Genomic DNA, 15926 nt, shown 5'->3' with positions numbered 1-15926 from the left:
TGCAAACTGATGATTAATAAGCCCATAAAGATAAAAACCTAAGGATGGAAATAAAATCAGATCCAAAATAAGCCAAAGTTGCCCATCTAGATTTACGAGTAATTATAGTGTAGTACGGTAATACATAACAGAGATAGATTCACTAATATACAATTTATGAAGAAACCAAAATAAAATAATTCAACTTGGACCACTTCAAGGGAAGTTATTCAAATATATATATATACAAATTTAAAAAAACAAAACAAAATGAGGTGAATGCAATTTCTAATTTTACTAGGCCGGAAAAGGAGATATTTAGTTATATCCTCAAAGTCATTGCATCAAGGCAGCGAGGTGAGCTTCTAAAATGAAACTAAATAGCTTCAACCTGCCACCCACTTCAGTTGCTTTTATCGTTTCCGTATTAAAAATAATAAGGCTTTCATGTCCGCTTAATTTTACTTTAGAGACGACAGCATTCACAGAATCACATTATGGTTTCTCAACCAAGTTGCCCTCTTCCCACCTCTCTTCTTTATGTACAAACCTGAAGATGCGAGATCCCATGTGGATTAATGTACAACAAAACTATCTCCAGTTCGGAACAGCCCCACGTTGCTGATGACTGACATATCATTGTACAGAAGAATGCACTAATGTTATCCTGTCGCAGTCATGGATGCTGATGCCTTAATGGATAAAGTTGCAGGACAGTCGTTGCCACCATCATGATTGCTACTTCCGAGGGTTACACCATTAATGAGGGGTTCCCCCCCTCCGGCTTCACCTCCAACTTGCTGTGACCGATTGCCTGATGAATTTTCACTGCCACCAGAGCTTGACAATCTCTGTTGCTTGAGATACCTTTCTGTGGCATCTTGGAGCAACTTCATCATGCTGCCAGAATCGGAGCCAGGTGACAGCTCTTCCTCCCGCTCTGGCTGGATATTCAGGTCAATTTGGCCTTTAAAAGGTGGGGTTGAGGATTTCGTCCTGTTAAGGTCATCATCAGAAAGTTCAAGGACCTCCTTTTTCTGGTTTGGACTACTACTTCCTGTGTTACAACATATGGGGGTGTCATTGTCTAGTTTATCAATCACTACTAATTGCTGCTGCTGCTGCTTTTTGCGTGTACTTTCTGCTTCTTTTTCTGATTGTTTCTTCTCACGCCGCATCATTAATGTACGGAAACGGCGCTTCACTGTTAAGCATACATTACAGGTGCAGGTTTGCTTGTGTTTTGGACCCTTCCCACTAGGGGGTTGGATGCAGACAATACATGAGCATCCGGGTCTATGTCGGGGGTGCTTTGTGGTGGCTTGAGCTGATGCTGGGAGTGACTCACCCTCTCCCAAGATAGCGAGGTTTGCAAGTGTGTCAAGCCCTTCCAGAGCTTCAATGTTATCTGGGTCCTGTTTAGCAGCCTTCATTTTCTTGGAAGTAACTGCCCAAGCAGAATGAAAAAAACAATTACAAATTGATAATTTGGAATGATAAGCACATGTACATGATGTGAGAGAAAAAGATTCAAGTATGAAAAGGAAAGAACCATTTTAAACATACGCAGGCAAACATAAGAGAATGGGACCCAAAGCCAAGTTATGACACATTACTCAATGAGCTCTGGATTACAATAATTGTCTCAAGCAATTCATACCTGTGCTATGGGAAGGTAGAAGATCTTCAAGCTGTTCTGTTGTCAAATCTTGCGCTGCTGAACACGAAGATCTGGTAGATAATTTTAACACATAAAATGTAGTTTATCCATATGTGCACATCCTTGGAGTTCATATCAATTTAAGGTGAACTTACAGAAAATGTCCATTTTACCTTTCAGGGTCCCATGAATTATCAGAACAAGTCCATTTTGAGGGTAGAAGTGCATTCATAGGCAGTTTGCGCCATTTGAAACAATCTTCGCATTGAGCCCATTGAATCTTCTCACTGGGAAGAACAGAAAAAATCATTAGATATGGAGATTAACAGATAGAAATTATAAAAAAATAAAATAAAAAGCTTCTGGGTAAAGAATACACAGGATGAAAGTAACTCTTCAGATTCATTCTAGGCATTAAAACATGCTCCATATGCGAAGACCAAGACAAGGTCCTGAAAGGAGGAAAACCCATATACTGTCTTCCATGCATGGTGCAAGTTGGAGACACCATTAACCAAGATTTTTTTTGTAATTGAAAAAACAGCATTTTCTTACCTTGAACAGTACAAGGCAAATCAGTGAAAACAAAAAAGATACCATGTATAATCTAACAAGAAGAAAATAACCAGACAGCCCTAAAAAAATTCTATCACATCCCCATTAGGCTCTTCGAAATATTCCAGAAATCTAAAATAATTATAAAAATTTCACCCAGCAGCAGCATCTAGGCACAAAATTTTTTGAACCACTTATCTGACCCACAAACTTATCAATAAATTTTCTCGATAAATATGCAAAACTAAAGCATTAAGAAGTAACACAGAAAAGTAATATAGAAGTCTTCAGAAACAGATCTTAGCACTAAAAATTATTTACCCTGCACTGCCCGTAGCATAAATTGTTGGCATCCCAAGAATTGGAGAATCCTGTAAGAAATAGCAAATGTCAGAATCCATAATGGAGGGATCCCAACCCTATATTCAACATGATAACATAGTTAGAAGACATAACACATGAAAAACTACAAAGATGCAATGAAAGATGTAACACTGCCATATGAGCACCAAGAGGTATTTCCCGCTTTATGAGAGGAAGCTTTGATTCAACATTTGACAAGGGGTTTTTGGGTCGGGACGATTGGGAAATGGGTGAGGGCAGCCCTCATTATATAACCCGCTCGTGTCATTCAGCCAAAAAATGAATAGAAGTATTCACAACTTGTAACAAGTTTGGTAAAGACCCAAACCAAGAGAAGGATTCTTGCATCCAGAAAAGAAGAGAGGGGAATCACTAGCAGACCAGAAAACTCTACAAGTATAAGATCACAAGCTTTTATAAAGTAATATTTTCAAAAGCCACTTTGGAATTATTCAAGTAAAAGCTGTCTGAAATGATTAATTATTTTTTTAGTTTTGGAAGTCAGTATCGAACTGGCATACAAATAAAGTGTATCAATGTAGTTCCATCATAACAAGATACGATACGAAGAATTCTTCACAGTTCTCATCACAAGATACAATAGTTATTGTACCTCTCGTTATTTTCTGGGGGCACTTAGCAATTGTGATCTATTAGAAAACAAATCCATGTAACAGTTGTGGTCAAAGGGAAAGAACACAGACATCAGAGTGAATTGGAAAGAGCACAGACGTCATAGTGAATTGGATTGCACACACACATCAGAGTGATGGAACAAGAAAAATTATGAGCAACATTTGGCAACATGAATCCTATCGAAAATGGAATCATAATTAACTATGTACCTCATATTCCTCAAACTCAAAGCCTTCAATCACCACAACAGTAGGTATATGGTTAGCAGGAGCGCGAAGCAGGCCTTGAGCTTCTTCCCATGTTAACTTCAGTTCTATCAGGTCTTCATTTTCAATTCTCAGGCGCTTACTCTTAGAACCCAAGGTACTGTTCTTCCTTTTTCTAGAGATCAAAGACTTTGATCCCAGTGCTTCTTTTGCTATGTAACCAGACTTATCAACTTTAGACCATGAGCTAGGATCTGCCAATTCAGCCTGGTTCATTGATGAAAATCTAGGTGATTATGTACCATTTTTAATACGACATCTGAACCATTTTTTATATGACAAATATTGAAAAAACTTAACCAGAATTAGTTTCTGTTATACTAACATCTGCAAGGGCTGAAACTCCATTGCTTGCCTTGTTTGTCTCGTTTTCCTAAAGAGCAAACATAAAGTAAAAGAAAACGAAGCCTAAGTAGCAGACCTTACAGAAAACCAAATGCAAAGATCCATATAAAGGAACAAAAATGCATGCAACAAAAATTATCAAGTAATTCAAAGCAGACTCAGAAACAAAATACCATGGTCATCCAACTTAACTGAAGTGCATACTGGAAATATAAAATCCTGCCTTTTAATATGGTTACCATTTGCCACTTATCCACTTAAATCACACCTATATTGCCAATCACAACTAAAAAAATAGTCACAAGGAAATAGGCGTTGAGCAGCAACAAACCTGATCAGATGGTGGGGCAGTTGAAGCCTTTCTGAACCCCATAACCAGTTTCCCTTCTGGCTCCAATCGACTAAAGGTTACTGATAAAACAGATTTACTCTTCAGTGCCAAAGTGAGGGAACAAAGTAACAAGATGGATTAAATCATAGTAAGCTGACAACACACACACAGTAGGGAAATTACTAATACACACACACAGATATATATATATATATAAATTACATAAGGAAACATGGAAGACACTCTTTGAGAGCATAATAAGCCAAATAAATGGATAATGCAAGAATCGAGAAAACTAACAAGATTGAACTAAATCCAAAAGAACTCCTTAAATAATTGCTGGCAGAGTTCTCGAGTGATATAAGATCATTACCTATGTCGCCTGCCTGCAATTGCATGGACTGTATGCAAGGAGTAACCCCCTCCAGAACATACATTCTGCTATTATTGTTGGGCCAGAAGCGAAACTGAAATACCCATTCCTTGCCTTTTGAATCCTGAACTTTAAGAGGTAACCCTTCAGGCTGAGAAATTGGAGGAAAGTAGGCCTGTCTCGTAGGGAAATAACGTTAATTGATTATGAAATAATAAACTGTGTCAAGCTAAAACTTATAAGACAGATTCAGAAAATAATCAATATATAATATAGCTCATGCTAATTCTTTCCATTATGCCTCAAGAAGCCAAGTGCCAGGTCCAACTGAGAAAACATGAAGACACACCTCTGCACATTTTTTTGGCAACACCAGACGTCCAATCCGCCCAGCATCACTCGCACTTAACATTTTTTCGAATAATGGAGTTATTACAGAATTTTTACTTAAACATGGTTAAGGTTTACAGTATGTAAGATTCAAAGCACAACAAACTTTAAGAAGAGCCATTACCACTATACGAACAGCCTTAAAAATTACAACATTAAAACATATACAACATTGTCTTTTTGGAGAAAGGAAATAAAAAGATATTGAATCAAAGGATACTCTCCAGATATTTGCTGTAGCTCTTGATCAGTAAATCTAGGCCAGTACCGTGGAAGTAACTGATTTCTTCCCCGGGCATCCGCTCGAGGCCTTGCATTGCGGATCTGAGTATCAGCAGATGATTCAACTCCATTCTGTAAATTACCATTAAACTGCTTTGCCAAAGGAAGGGTTGGCCGCAAATGAGTTCCAGCAACCCCCACTTGAGCATTTGTTTCGCTCACAGATCCATATGGACCAAATTGTGGAGTAGAAGGGTCCTCCTTCAAAGAGGCAGACTGCTGAGATATATTTAAACATGAACTACTTTGCTCCTCGCGGTTATTTCCTACAACAAAATGTTGACAACACTTTAACAGCCATCTACCTACAGCTTGGAAACAGAAATGTGGCAAGTTGGCATATATATTTCACACTAGCTGAAATGCCATGAAGGAGTCCATACCTGGCTTCCCGTTTTCAAGACTTTCTTGTGTGCCCATAGTGAGGTTAACTTTCATTAGTCTTTCAGAAAAATCCTCTACTTTCTTCTTTTCCATGGAGGATACAAATATTCTTTCACTGGCATTAAGTTTGTTAATCCCAGTTGAAACATCAACTTCATACGGCACCCTCGTATGCAACTCAGATGAAGGAATTGAAGAATTGAATAAACTGGGTGCTTGCCTCCATGGTACAGGACCAGATCCAGCCAAATGAGTCCAATTTTTGACAGACAGGTCCTTAAGTCTCTCAGATAAAGGTGAATGGAAGAACATAGATGTTGGCCATGCTGGATTTGGTGTCTGTTCAACAACAGAGAATAACACGGTTGTGGTACGTTCAAGGAACATAACATAACTAAGATAAACAAGGTTGATGTGGCAGAATATTGACAACTGAAACATACGATATTGAAGTTTAGTTATTTAAACTTTTAAACAATCCCTACCAAAACAAAATTTTTCCTTGCACATGTCATGCACTCAACTCCTCCAGGATCCAACAATGTAAATGCTTGACTTGAAACAATGCATCCACAATGAACCCGCTGCAAAGGAAGACTAACCAAATTAACATTCATACTAGAAATCCAAAACTAAAGTCAGTTAATCTAATACAACATTAATTATAACAATAAACGTTTATGCTATAAAGGATACAAATTAGATAGCATAAACTATCTACTGACCTTCCCACAAGACTCGCAGCATCTCCAACCAGCAGCATTCATATGGAAAGTCTCACAGAATCTTCCTTCCTCATAAGCAAGACTTGGATCACACAAAAAAGTGAAAAGCTATCTGTCAGTGTAATCTACAAAGCGTACAATATTCTAGCTTAGAACTTGAAAGATAAATGAAGATTAAGGTAGATGAATCACCGGATACAGTCAAGTTGTGATCTATATAGCCGGTTGAAATTCTAACGTGTTTTAAAATGAATTCAACAGGCAATAGAATTTCCTTGCCATCCCTACTTCCCTAATTAACAATAAGTGTCGGAACTGACTCAATAACTGGTAATTAAGCTTGAAAAGTTGGGAAACCTAACAAAATAAATTCGTTCTCCCAAGTAATTCTGCACCTTGACACCATAGGCGGACCTTCCATATGCCTAGTGGGGGCAAGGGCTCCCATGGAACAAATATTTAATTTTACTTTTTTTGTCATAATCTTTCTGACATATATACGTCTTTTCTGATTGAGAACATAAACTTCCATTACCATTAGATGCCGCGGATATTTGCTTAATTTGACTGACTCAAATAGTCAAACTCTCACATGAACCTTCCATATTTTGTCAATTAACCCCAAAAAAGAAGAAAAATAATCATTTTGCAAGTTTCACTCTTTCTTTTTATGGATTTCATTGCATCTCTCTAAGTTTTTTTAGCCTACAAAGCTCTCAACAAGAGCTCCAACTACCTTAAGCTACTCTACATTTTCACCTTCATGTCCTATGGGGTTTCAATATCCCAACAAATACAGACAAACAAAACAGAAAGGATTGTAATATTGCACGTTCAAGAGAACTACTTATATTAAGGCAAGCATAGGCATTGCAGGTTGCATTCACAAAAAACAAGTACCAGCAGGTTAGGCTTAATTAAAAAGTATTTCATGAGCAAAACTGTATATGAACATTTAACCAAAGGGAAAAAATATTCCCAAAACCAAGTGAAGCAACAAAATTGTTTCATAAACATCACACTAAAGCATCCGTCGAATTCAATGGACCAGTTAAAACAAAGAATCTTATAATCTTTCCCCTAAATTAAATTATAGTTTCTCTCCAAACTACTACTTCACCAAGCAGTTCAGCTCAGCACTAATCGAAATGACAGCTCCCGCGCATTTACCTAAAGGAGCCAATCTATTCAGCGCCCTCAATCAAATTTGAAAGAATAAGAAGAAAACGGAGGTAAAGCCAGTGTTCCCAAACTACCCTTTTTTCAAAAGCCCAATCTCGTTCTCGAAACTAGAGCATAACGCCACGACTTCCTCCAAATTTAGTAAATTCCCCCCCCCCCCCCCCCAAAAAACCCACTACTAAAACCCTAAACTCGATCTCAAATCGATCAATCCAACTCGAAACGACGTCAAATGAAGCCGTGACTTGAAACCAAAAAAAAAAACACTGAACCAGTTCAAATTAACAGATTTTGAAAACAAAACAAAACAAAATGCTTGGCTTACTAGCATCGATCGCATAGCTCAGCATACTCTCCCGTACGTAGCCGCCAGCCCTTTCTCGGATGCTCCGATTTCAATTCCTTGCACTCGGAATTGTAGCAGACCTTGGAAGACGACGACGACATCGACGAAGCTCCACATACAAGAAACTAAAACCCTAAAAATTAAGCAGCGGAGGAGTTATAGAGAGAGAAAATAGAGCGAGAGAGAGAGCAGTATAGATATCGAAATACAGTGGTTTGTTTCGGCCTGATCTGTACGTAATCATATAGAGCGAGAGACAGAGACAGAGACAGAGACAGAGGAGTTGGAGAGGGTTTTAGAGAGAGATAGAAAGAAAGAAAGAAAATGTATTTATTTCTGGAAGTGAGAGAAATAATTAAATAAATAAATGCGTGAAAATTATATTTAAGACTTTTCCTTTTTTTGTTGAAAAATATTCAACACTTAAAAAGAAGCTTTAAAAACACGTCCAGTCGTGGCCTTATGTTCGGCGTCGTCGTTTCTCACACAAACTTTTTTTTTGTTTTTTGTTTTAATTTTTTTTAAGTTTCTAATAATATCTGATGTCGTTGTCGTCGCGGCCTTGAATGATAAAATTCCCATTTTATCTGCAGAAGCTACTGACGCGTATGTATGCCCACCTGAGCTAACGAGACAGGGGCGTTTTAGTAATTTGGAGCTAAGTTGGATAGAGAGAGCGAGTTTATAAATTTGTTTACTCGCGAGAGTAGGGAGTTTTGGTCGCTGTGGGGTATAATCAGATGCATGGCCCGCTAAAGGTCATGCAATCACGTAACGCCTACTTCTCTTGCCTTGTTGTTGGTTTGACATGTCTTCCATCCGCTAATGTTTTTACTCTTTATGTTGGTACTGTTTGGTTTATGTTTGTTGGTTGTTATAAATGAAAATATAATTTTTTTTTAAATAACGTTTACACAGTGTATCTATATATATATCTATCTATATATATAAAGCAAAAGACAGAGAATGGTGAAACATTCAAAAATCCCAAATATACCCTTAGTTAATGCAAACATTAAGAATTCAATTTATTAATTAAATAAGGATAATATGGTAAATTCATACTTTTTCATATTTAAATAAAATTAAAATTAAAAGAAAAATCAGATAATGGATCCTATTTTTATGGAACACAACTACCCATTATATTTTTTAATTCTAAAATAAATTTTAAAATTTTAAAAAAATACCTCTCGCAAGCGCAGAAGCGCGTGCGAAGATGCTAGTTTACACGTAATGGGAGAAGTCATGAATCATTAAAAAGTTATGAATGAGTATTTAGATTATGAATTTTAATGTGAAATTCGCATTTAACGCGTGAAAGGAAATTTGCGATATAATTTTGCATATTGACTATATCAGTGTGAAAAAATATTAAATGCTAAAACTTACTTGATGCGAGTGATGAATAATGATGAAGCTTAGCAAAAATATAGTCTGTCTCGGCCGCATCTATCTAAGCCTAACAATGTTCTTGGTTACTTCTTATTTCTTCCTAGGTGGAAGCTAAAAAGTTTTGCAATTTAGTGATCAGACGCCGACGGACAGCCAGCCACGTATACCTCTCCATATCCAATAACATTTTTGGACACTTACGTGAAAGAGATAAGAGGGATTTATATTTTTGGACTTTTCACATGTAAATCCATAAATAGAGACCAAAATACAAATTTATCTTCTTCTTTTTTTCCCTTTTGGTTATAGATTAATATATATGCATGTGAAAATGAGCATATATATATATATATGCTAGCTAGATAAGATAGATAATACCAAATAAATTTTGTACTAGTTTGCCTTAGCTGCCATCGATACGATGCCGTATGCCCTTGATTGTTATAATTATTATAAAAAAAATAATTAATTAGCTTGTTTTCACTGAGCTGTACAGTTATGTACTTAGGAAACAAAACTAATAATAATAATATATAGGTGATTGATAATTATGATTAAGATATAGGCTGAATAAAAGAGGCCAATTGCTTGGTGGTGGCGTCTCAAGCTAAGCTAGAGTGGCAATGTAGTTCTAGGATTCATCATACGTGATTTGTAACAAAACTACAAGAGGGGAAAACCCACTAAGCAAGAATGTCCACATATGCATGTATTTATGCACGTATACCACGTATGCAATGTAGATATATATCGCAATTTACATGCCAAAAATTAGTTTTTGGTTTTCTTGGTTGAGTTTTGAATTTAGAAGTTGAGATGAAGGGTCAATGGAATTTCCAATGTAAAAAAGTGGGGAGTATAAAGAGTTTCACGTGTATTAGGTTAGTTGGTCAACGATAATATGCCCGCCTCCTTGAATACGAGTTCAATCTGTTTCTTAAAATATCACTTTTTCAAGAAAAAAAAAATCTCATAACTCAACGAGAGTTGTTAAAACTTTTTTACTTTTTTTGCCCTTTTTGTGAATAAGAGACCTAAACTGATTGACATACATGTATGCATTGCCCGTCAATCCCCACTTATCATTGACCACAATTAAATTTGGAGTTGAAATGATATGGACCACGTTGTATATTTGAATTTGAGTGAAGCCTGTAGCAGGCGTGTTGACGCTGCCATGATGAACCCCCACGTCATATCTAACTTTTAGATGCATTATATAAATCATACATAAAAACCTATGACTGGTATTATTATGATAACGTGCCCATCATTGTCACATCTTGCATCATAATGAATTTATATTCTATAATTGTTATTATTAACCTTTCATCACATAATTGTTATTTTTTTAATCCTTTGTTTATGGAGTGAATGAATTCTTGTTGTGTACTAGAATGCTAATTATTTATGTCAACGCCAGATTTCTCAATTACCAAAACACATGGACGACTTTTATTACAAAGGTCAATGGTTTAAGCTGTCGAAAACAATTATATGTAATTAATTCAATTACTAGAATGTCGGCAGGGATGTCCAACATGCCTTCTATTATTCATTTCCAGCATATTAACATTATAAATTAATTAGCATTATACAAATACATTTCGTATTGTTCATCTATATATATTGGATGCATTGAGGATCTTGTTTTATTTCATGGCTTCGTCAACCTGCAGTCTCCGTCGATGGGCTAAATTTGCATCTTTCCGTGTTGCCGGCTACGAATCTGTGCCATATAACAGCGAGGAGGCATTGCAGAAGGCTGTTTCGATGGCGGTTGAAGGCGGAGGAATGACATTCCAACATTACTCCAGTGGGTTCTTTTCTGGAGGTTGTGGGATGTCACTTGACCATGGTGTTACAGTCGTTGGCTGTGGCAAAAATGAAGACGGCATAATTGGTGGGGTGAGTGAGTGTGGCTCATGAGAATTCCCAAAGATGTTGATTTTCCAGAAGGTCTTTGTGGCATTGCCATGTATGATTGCTATCCAGTTGTATTATATGCACATGACTACGTTCTTTGGAAAAAAGCCACTGTTCCCACATTTTTTCAATTGGATTACTTTTCACAGAGAACATGCATGGCCGAAAAAGAGACAGTTGGCTTGATGGAGAGCTTAAATTAAAGAGATTTGTCACATGAGATTTTGGGCGAGCGAAAGTGACATGAACTTGTTGGCCCTAGTCTCTACAATGACAGGCTTCCACAAAAAAAAACAAAACAAAACAGTGGGGTTCTTTCTTGTTGATGGAAAAATGACCTGTCTTAGAAAGTAAGTCAGCAATCTGCATTCACAGTTGGTCGTAAGGTTTCTATCATTGAAATGCTCATGTATACATGTATTTCACAAGGTGGAATGAAATATGGTCTCTGGATTTACCAGAGTTGTATGCATTTCTGTGCTACAAATCTGTCTCAGAACAAAAGAAAATTGTAATCTTGGTAGCTGTTACAAAATCACTTTTCAGCAAGCAACTTGCCAACGAACAAATTGCTTGGTATCTCGATGTGTAACCAAAATCAAATACTTGATAAGAAGTATACTTTATACCGGGGAAAACAGAGTAGCTAAACCTTGATCCACAGTAATTTGAAGTTTATCATAGGCCATCAGTGTCTTTTGGTCACATTTGTATGCTCTTTCGCCCCTAGCCAGGACCTCACCATCTGAGTCTATAATCCCTCCCTTTGTGGGGTCCTCAGTTAGAGGACCTGGTTCCAAAATTAATGCTTTCACCTGCAGTATGTCCCGAGATAAAAGAGAATGTAAACAGAAGTGGAACATTAGTAAAGCTTCTTGTATATACCAAAATGCGGACACAGAATATTAAAGCTAAACTAAATGCTTGATAATTTGGTTTTTCTGACCTTGAAGTACATGACATATGGTGAATTGACATGACTTCCTGTGTTCAGCCCTGACATCAACGAGAGCAAGGATAGTTTTGGGCAAGCCCTCATAATTATCACGTCTAGGTAACCATCTGAGAACTGCATACCAACAGGCAAAAAGAGCACAAATACATGTGAATTATTCGAGTTTTGAATAAATATCCCTTGACAGTAGTAGCGGAGAAGTATCTGAAGCAGATGCTAATCAATTTTACAGTCCAACCTTGGCATTAGGCGCTGCCTTTGTGTCTTCACTTCCCCAAGGGACATTGTGAAGCCAGACTGAAACGAATGGCCCACTAATAGTTCTCCAGTCCATGTTCTCCAAGTTAATATCAGGTCCCTCATAGCCATGCTGTCGAATGTTAACAGGCTCCTCTTGACTTGGACCACATTTTTTGTGATGGTTAGTAGGTTCACTAATGTTGTTGTAACTAGTAGGCTCCCCATAAGCTTCAAAGCCAGGTGCAGGCACAAAGGAAATAGATCCATTATATTGCCTCAAATGCACAATTCGTTGAACAGCCTAAAATATAGAAACAATTAGCATACAAGTGAGCCCGTGCATAAGGTATGGTTAACATATGCCAGATTCCACCAAGTGTACAAATGGGACTGCCAATTGCATGCATTGTCCACCAAGAAATGCTACAAAGAAGAACCCTATTTAATTGTGACATTTTAAGTTTGAAATCCTTTAGAAAGAATCGGATACTACTAGTTTTCATTATTTTACAACTGTTGGAGACCTAATTGTAATATAAATTTGATTTACCATAAGAAATGATTAAATTTGAACTCACTTGTTGAAGCATTCTATAATAATTCCTATTTGAAGATACTATTAGGTCCTAAAAATTTGTACAGCAACTAATTTAACAAAACAAAAAGTGTTATACTTGGAAGTTTTGATTCTAGATCTAAATTCAATGCAGTAGTTAATAATAATACCAGGGCAACAAATCACGTAAAAGGATACACAAGCACACAAACATCTAAATGAGCAACGGCATAAACTAGTAAAGTAGAACACAATAAATGAGAGGTAAACTTACATAGAAATCTAGACGAGCACTTCCCATCCACCTATACTTCTCAGACTCAATATCAACATCCGCCACTAAACCTGAACGCATATGAAAAATCATATTACATTTTTTAATTGCTGTGAGAATCAGATATTCTAGTAGGAATTATTCCAGTACAACTAGAAACTTATAGAAATAGCAGAGTATACCCCACTATCCAGTGGTGATAGTTTTGACTCACCCCATGCAAGCATCAATACACTGAAGAATTTGGTCTTCCCCTGCCTTATGGTAGCTACATCCAATGAACGCTTATTCCCTGGCCATAAATAAACCCACAAAGAATAAAATTTCATTAATCAAAGAACTAAGTACCAACAGATTAGAGGAAGAGAAAGGGAGCAATGCTATTATTTTGAACACAATATAATGATACACAGACAGCATATGTAACCTCGAATAATGGCAAGAATAGCATTAGATGCTGTACAAGGTTCACCAACAGAATCCAAAAGAGATTTTGCCATTCCATTTCCTGTACCTAAATGAAGAAACATCTCTTGTCAGAAATTAATCTTGAAAACAACCAACTAATAACTATGTTTGTTTTGATGCACAAATTATCACAATTCACTGCAGTGGCCTCACCTTCCATAACATGAATGATCTAGAAATTTTCAGAGATTTTTATTTTCTTTCTAAATATAAAGAAAATTGAGTGAGAAAGAGTATTGAACCTGCAGGAACTACTCCAAGAGGCATCTTTATTGCAGCTTCCCAATCCTCTCTCTCAAGGAGTCCATTTACTACCTACTAAAAAGTGCAATGCTTGTAAGAAGAAAATGATAAGCTTAATCTATGCATATGATCCTGAAGACAAATGTACCAGATTAGCATGATATAAACATAAAACTAAACCAAAAATAGATTCTTTGTTGTGTTTCAGACTAATAACATTGCCAGTCAGTTGATTTGCCACTTTCAGTTAGAGACCGTCGCAGCTTTAAAAACTTGTTAGATCAAATTAATACTATATGTTTACCAACTTACCAGCAGCTCTGCAAAAAAAACAAAAAAAACTCTAACTTACTGGAGGAAAACAAAAGGGCTGGTCATTATATATAAGTAATTTGAAATTCCTCGAGGAAGTTGTTTGCACAATCACAAGATGGCATTCCTTATGTTTAATAACTCTGCAACAAAATCATATTCACATAGCTAGTGATCATTGGCAACCAACCTCAACCAAGATTCCATCCCCACTAACACAAACAATGCCATCATACTTTGAAAGATCTAGTGTTTTAGCAACTTCCTTCGCATGTAGTTGATATTGAGTTTCTGAAACATTGATTGAAAAAATAATTACAAAGGGGATGCATTAACTTGACCCACAATCCACAAATCCAAAACTTGGCATATCAACTATTAAGCAAGATTTTAAGGAAGATTCCGAACCTTGTAGTGTAAATTGGATATTAGCATCCTGGAAAAGAGGTTTTACGTGTTCAGCATATATTTTTGAAGCGGATTTGCTCCCACCAAATGGATTCACAAAAACGAAGAGCCTCTTTGGCCGCCCTGTTACAAAGAGAATTAAGTTACCATCTATGTTATCACAATAAATGCGAGAAGTAATATAAAAAAAAAAACCAAAAACTCAATTTCTTTTCAATAATTAGGCTTTAAAAAAAACTTAAGTGGAAATTAAACTAAAAAGAGCTTCAGTAGCTTAAGTTAACAAAATTGAAACAAAAACAACGGAAATTCAAAATCGCGCAACGGTCAAACAACCCAAAGTCAAAGTCAAAAGTCAAAACTTCCCAAGCATTCATTTCCTTTCCGGCATTTTCCTATCAACCAAACAGGACAGAAGCCAAATAGAGCATATGATGATTACCCAGAGAATCAATGTGTTCGCGGAGCTTCTGGCACCAGAGCCTATGCGAGTCCTCAGAGAGAGGCTTGAAGACGAATTCTTTCCTCACCACAGCTCCTCTGCTCGCGACGCAGCAGATTCCATCTCCGTCTTCCACTAAGGCTCTGATCCTGATCTTCGGACCTTCTGCTGCGAACCCGAGGATCTCCTTCTCCACGATCAAGCTCCGTTGACCTCTCTCCGACCACCGGAGAACTCCATCGGCGAATAGAGTCACCGAAGTGACGGTGCCGTTTATGAGGACCCGGTCGGAGAGTACGGGTTGCGGTTGAGCGGACTCGGGTCGGTCCATGTTGGATTGTGTTTCAAGTCTTCAAAGAGTCGTTGAGGCTCTTCTTTGGAGTCCGAGGCGTCTGATGTAGAAATTTATGCGCTCGTTGGCGCAGACACCGGTTCACTTTGGTTGAGGTTGACGGAAGCGAACCGGGTTTGATGTGAACGATGCCAACGGAAATTGGTTTCATTTACCAAAAAACCTTTAAAAACCGAAATTAGTTGTTGGGTTGATTGTAATTTGCATCATTCGGTTTATTCTATGATGCCCACAAAAGATAAAGAAATGTAACGTTGGGGCCAAAAGCTTCTTCGACATCCATCGAAAAGGAAAGGGAAACTATGTATATGCGATAAATTAAATTGTGACTTGTCCCTGCCCATTGGGGATGCGAAACAAAAGTGTCAATAGTTTTCGACATCATATTTGGTGACAATGAAAATGTTTGGATTATTACAATTAAAGTTATACACTACTTGCAAATGATCCATTTCTATGTTCTAATCTCAGTATCCGTGTTATATGTGTGAATTTAGTATACTATCGTCATTCTCAATAAAAAATATCTTTAAAAAAA

The 15926-nt window shown here is 37.1% G+C and overlaps 2 protein-coding genes across 2 annotated transcripts; both read right to left on the bottom strand.

Annotated features, from left to right (window-relative positions):
• Positions 1-68: 68 nt before the first annotated feature.
• VAL3 (VP1/ABI3-like 3) lies at positions 69-8121 on the bottom strand. Its single transcript, XM_021959715.2, has 14 exons — positions 7797-8121; positions 6290-6371; positions 6050-6148; positions 5564-5903; positions 5119-5446; positions 4858-4954; positions 4509-4683; positions 4136-4215; positions 3785-3832; positions 3403-3666; positions 2516-2565; positions 1813-1926; positions 1640-1710; positions 69-1426 (listed from the first exon to the last, which is right to left on the bottom strand). Exons 1-14 carry the CDS (start codon positions 7916-7918, stop codon positions 642-644), a joined length of 2655 nt encoding a protein of 884 aa, XP_021815407.1. The 5' UTR covers positions 7919-8121; the 3' UTR covers positions 69-641.
• Positions 8122-11513: 3392 nt separating this feature from the next.
• SPHK1 (sphingosine kinase 1) lies at positions 11514-15452 on the bottom strand. Its single transcript, XM_021959778.2, has 10 exons — positions 15037-15452; positions 14595-14717; positions 14377-14477; positions 13874-13946; positions 13591-13677; positions 13378-13455; positions 13164-13234; positions 12332-12634; positions 12085-12207; positions 11514-11953 (listed from the first exon to the last, which is right to left on the bottom strand). Exons 1-10 carry the CDS (start codon positions 15365-15367, stop codon positions 11762-11764), a joined length of 1482 nt encoding a protein of 493 aa, XP_021815470.1. The 5' UTR covers positions 15368-15452; the 3' UTR covers positions 11514-11761.
• Positions 15453-15926: the final 474 nt, after the last annotated feature.

The sequence above is a fragment of the Prunus avium genome, chromosome 4 (genome assembly GCF_965620075.1).
Source record: "Prunus avium chromosome 4, drPruAviu1.hap1.1, whole genome shotgun sequence".
Lineage (NCBI taxonomy): Eukaryota > Viridiplantae > Streptophyta > Magnoliopsida > Rosales > Rosaceae > Prunus > Prunus avium.
The sequence above is the reverse complement of the archived record's forward strand: the minus strand, read 5'-3'. Positions and strand labels throughout refer to the sequence as shown.

Coding starts and splice junctions, on each gene's coding strand:
- VAL3 (XM_021959715.2), bottom strand. CDS start 7,918: ATGTCGTCGTCGTCTTCCAAGGTCTGCTACAATTCCGAGTGCAAGGAA. Junction 3,667..3,784: donor GAGTTTCAGCCCTTGCAGAT/GTTAGTATAACA, acceptor TCAATGAACCAG/GCTGAATTGGCAGATCCTAG. Junction 2,566..3,402: donor TTGAGTTTGAGGAATATGAG/GTACATAGTTAA, acceptor TATTTCTTACAG/GATTCTCCAATTCTTGGGAT.
- SPHK1 (XM_021959778.2), bottom strand. CDS start 15,367: ATGGACCGACCCGAGTCCGCTCAACCGCAACCCGTACTCTCCGACCGG. Junction 14,718..15,036: donor CGAACACATTGATTCTCTGG/GTAATCATCATA, acceptor TCTTTGTAACAG/GGCGGCCAAAGAGGCTCTTC. Junction 13,456..13,590: donor TATTCTTGCCATTATTCGAG/GTTACATATGCT, acceptor ATTTATGGCCAG/GGAATAAGCGTTCATTGGAT.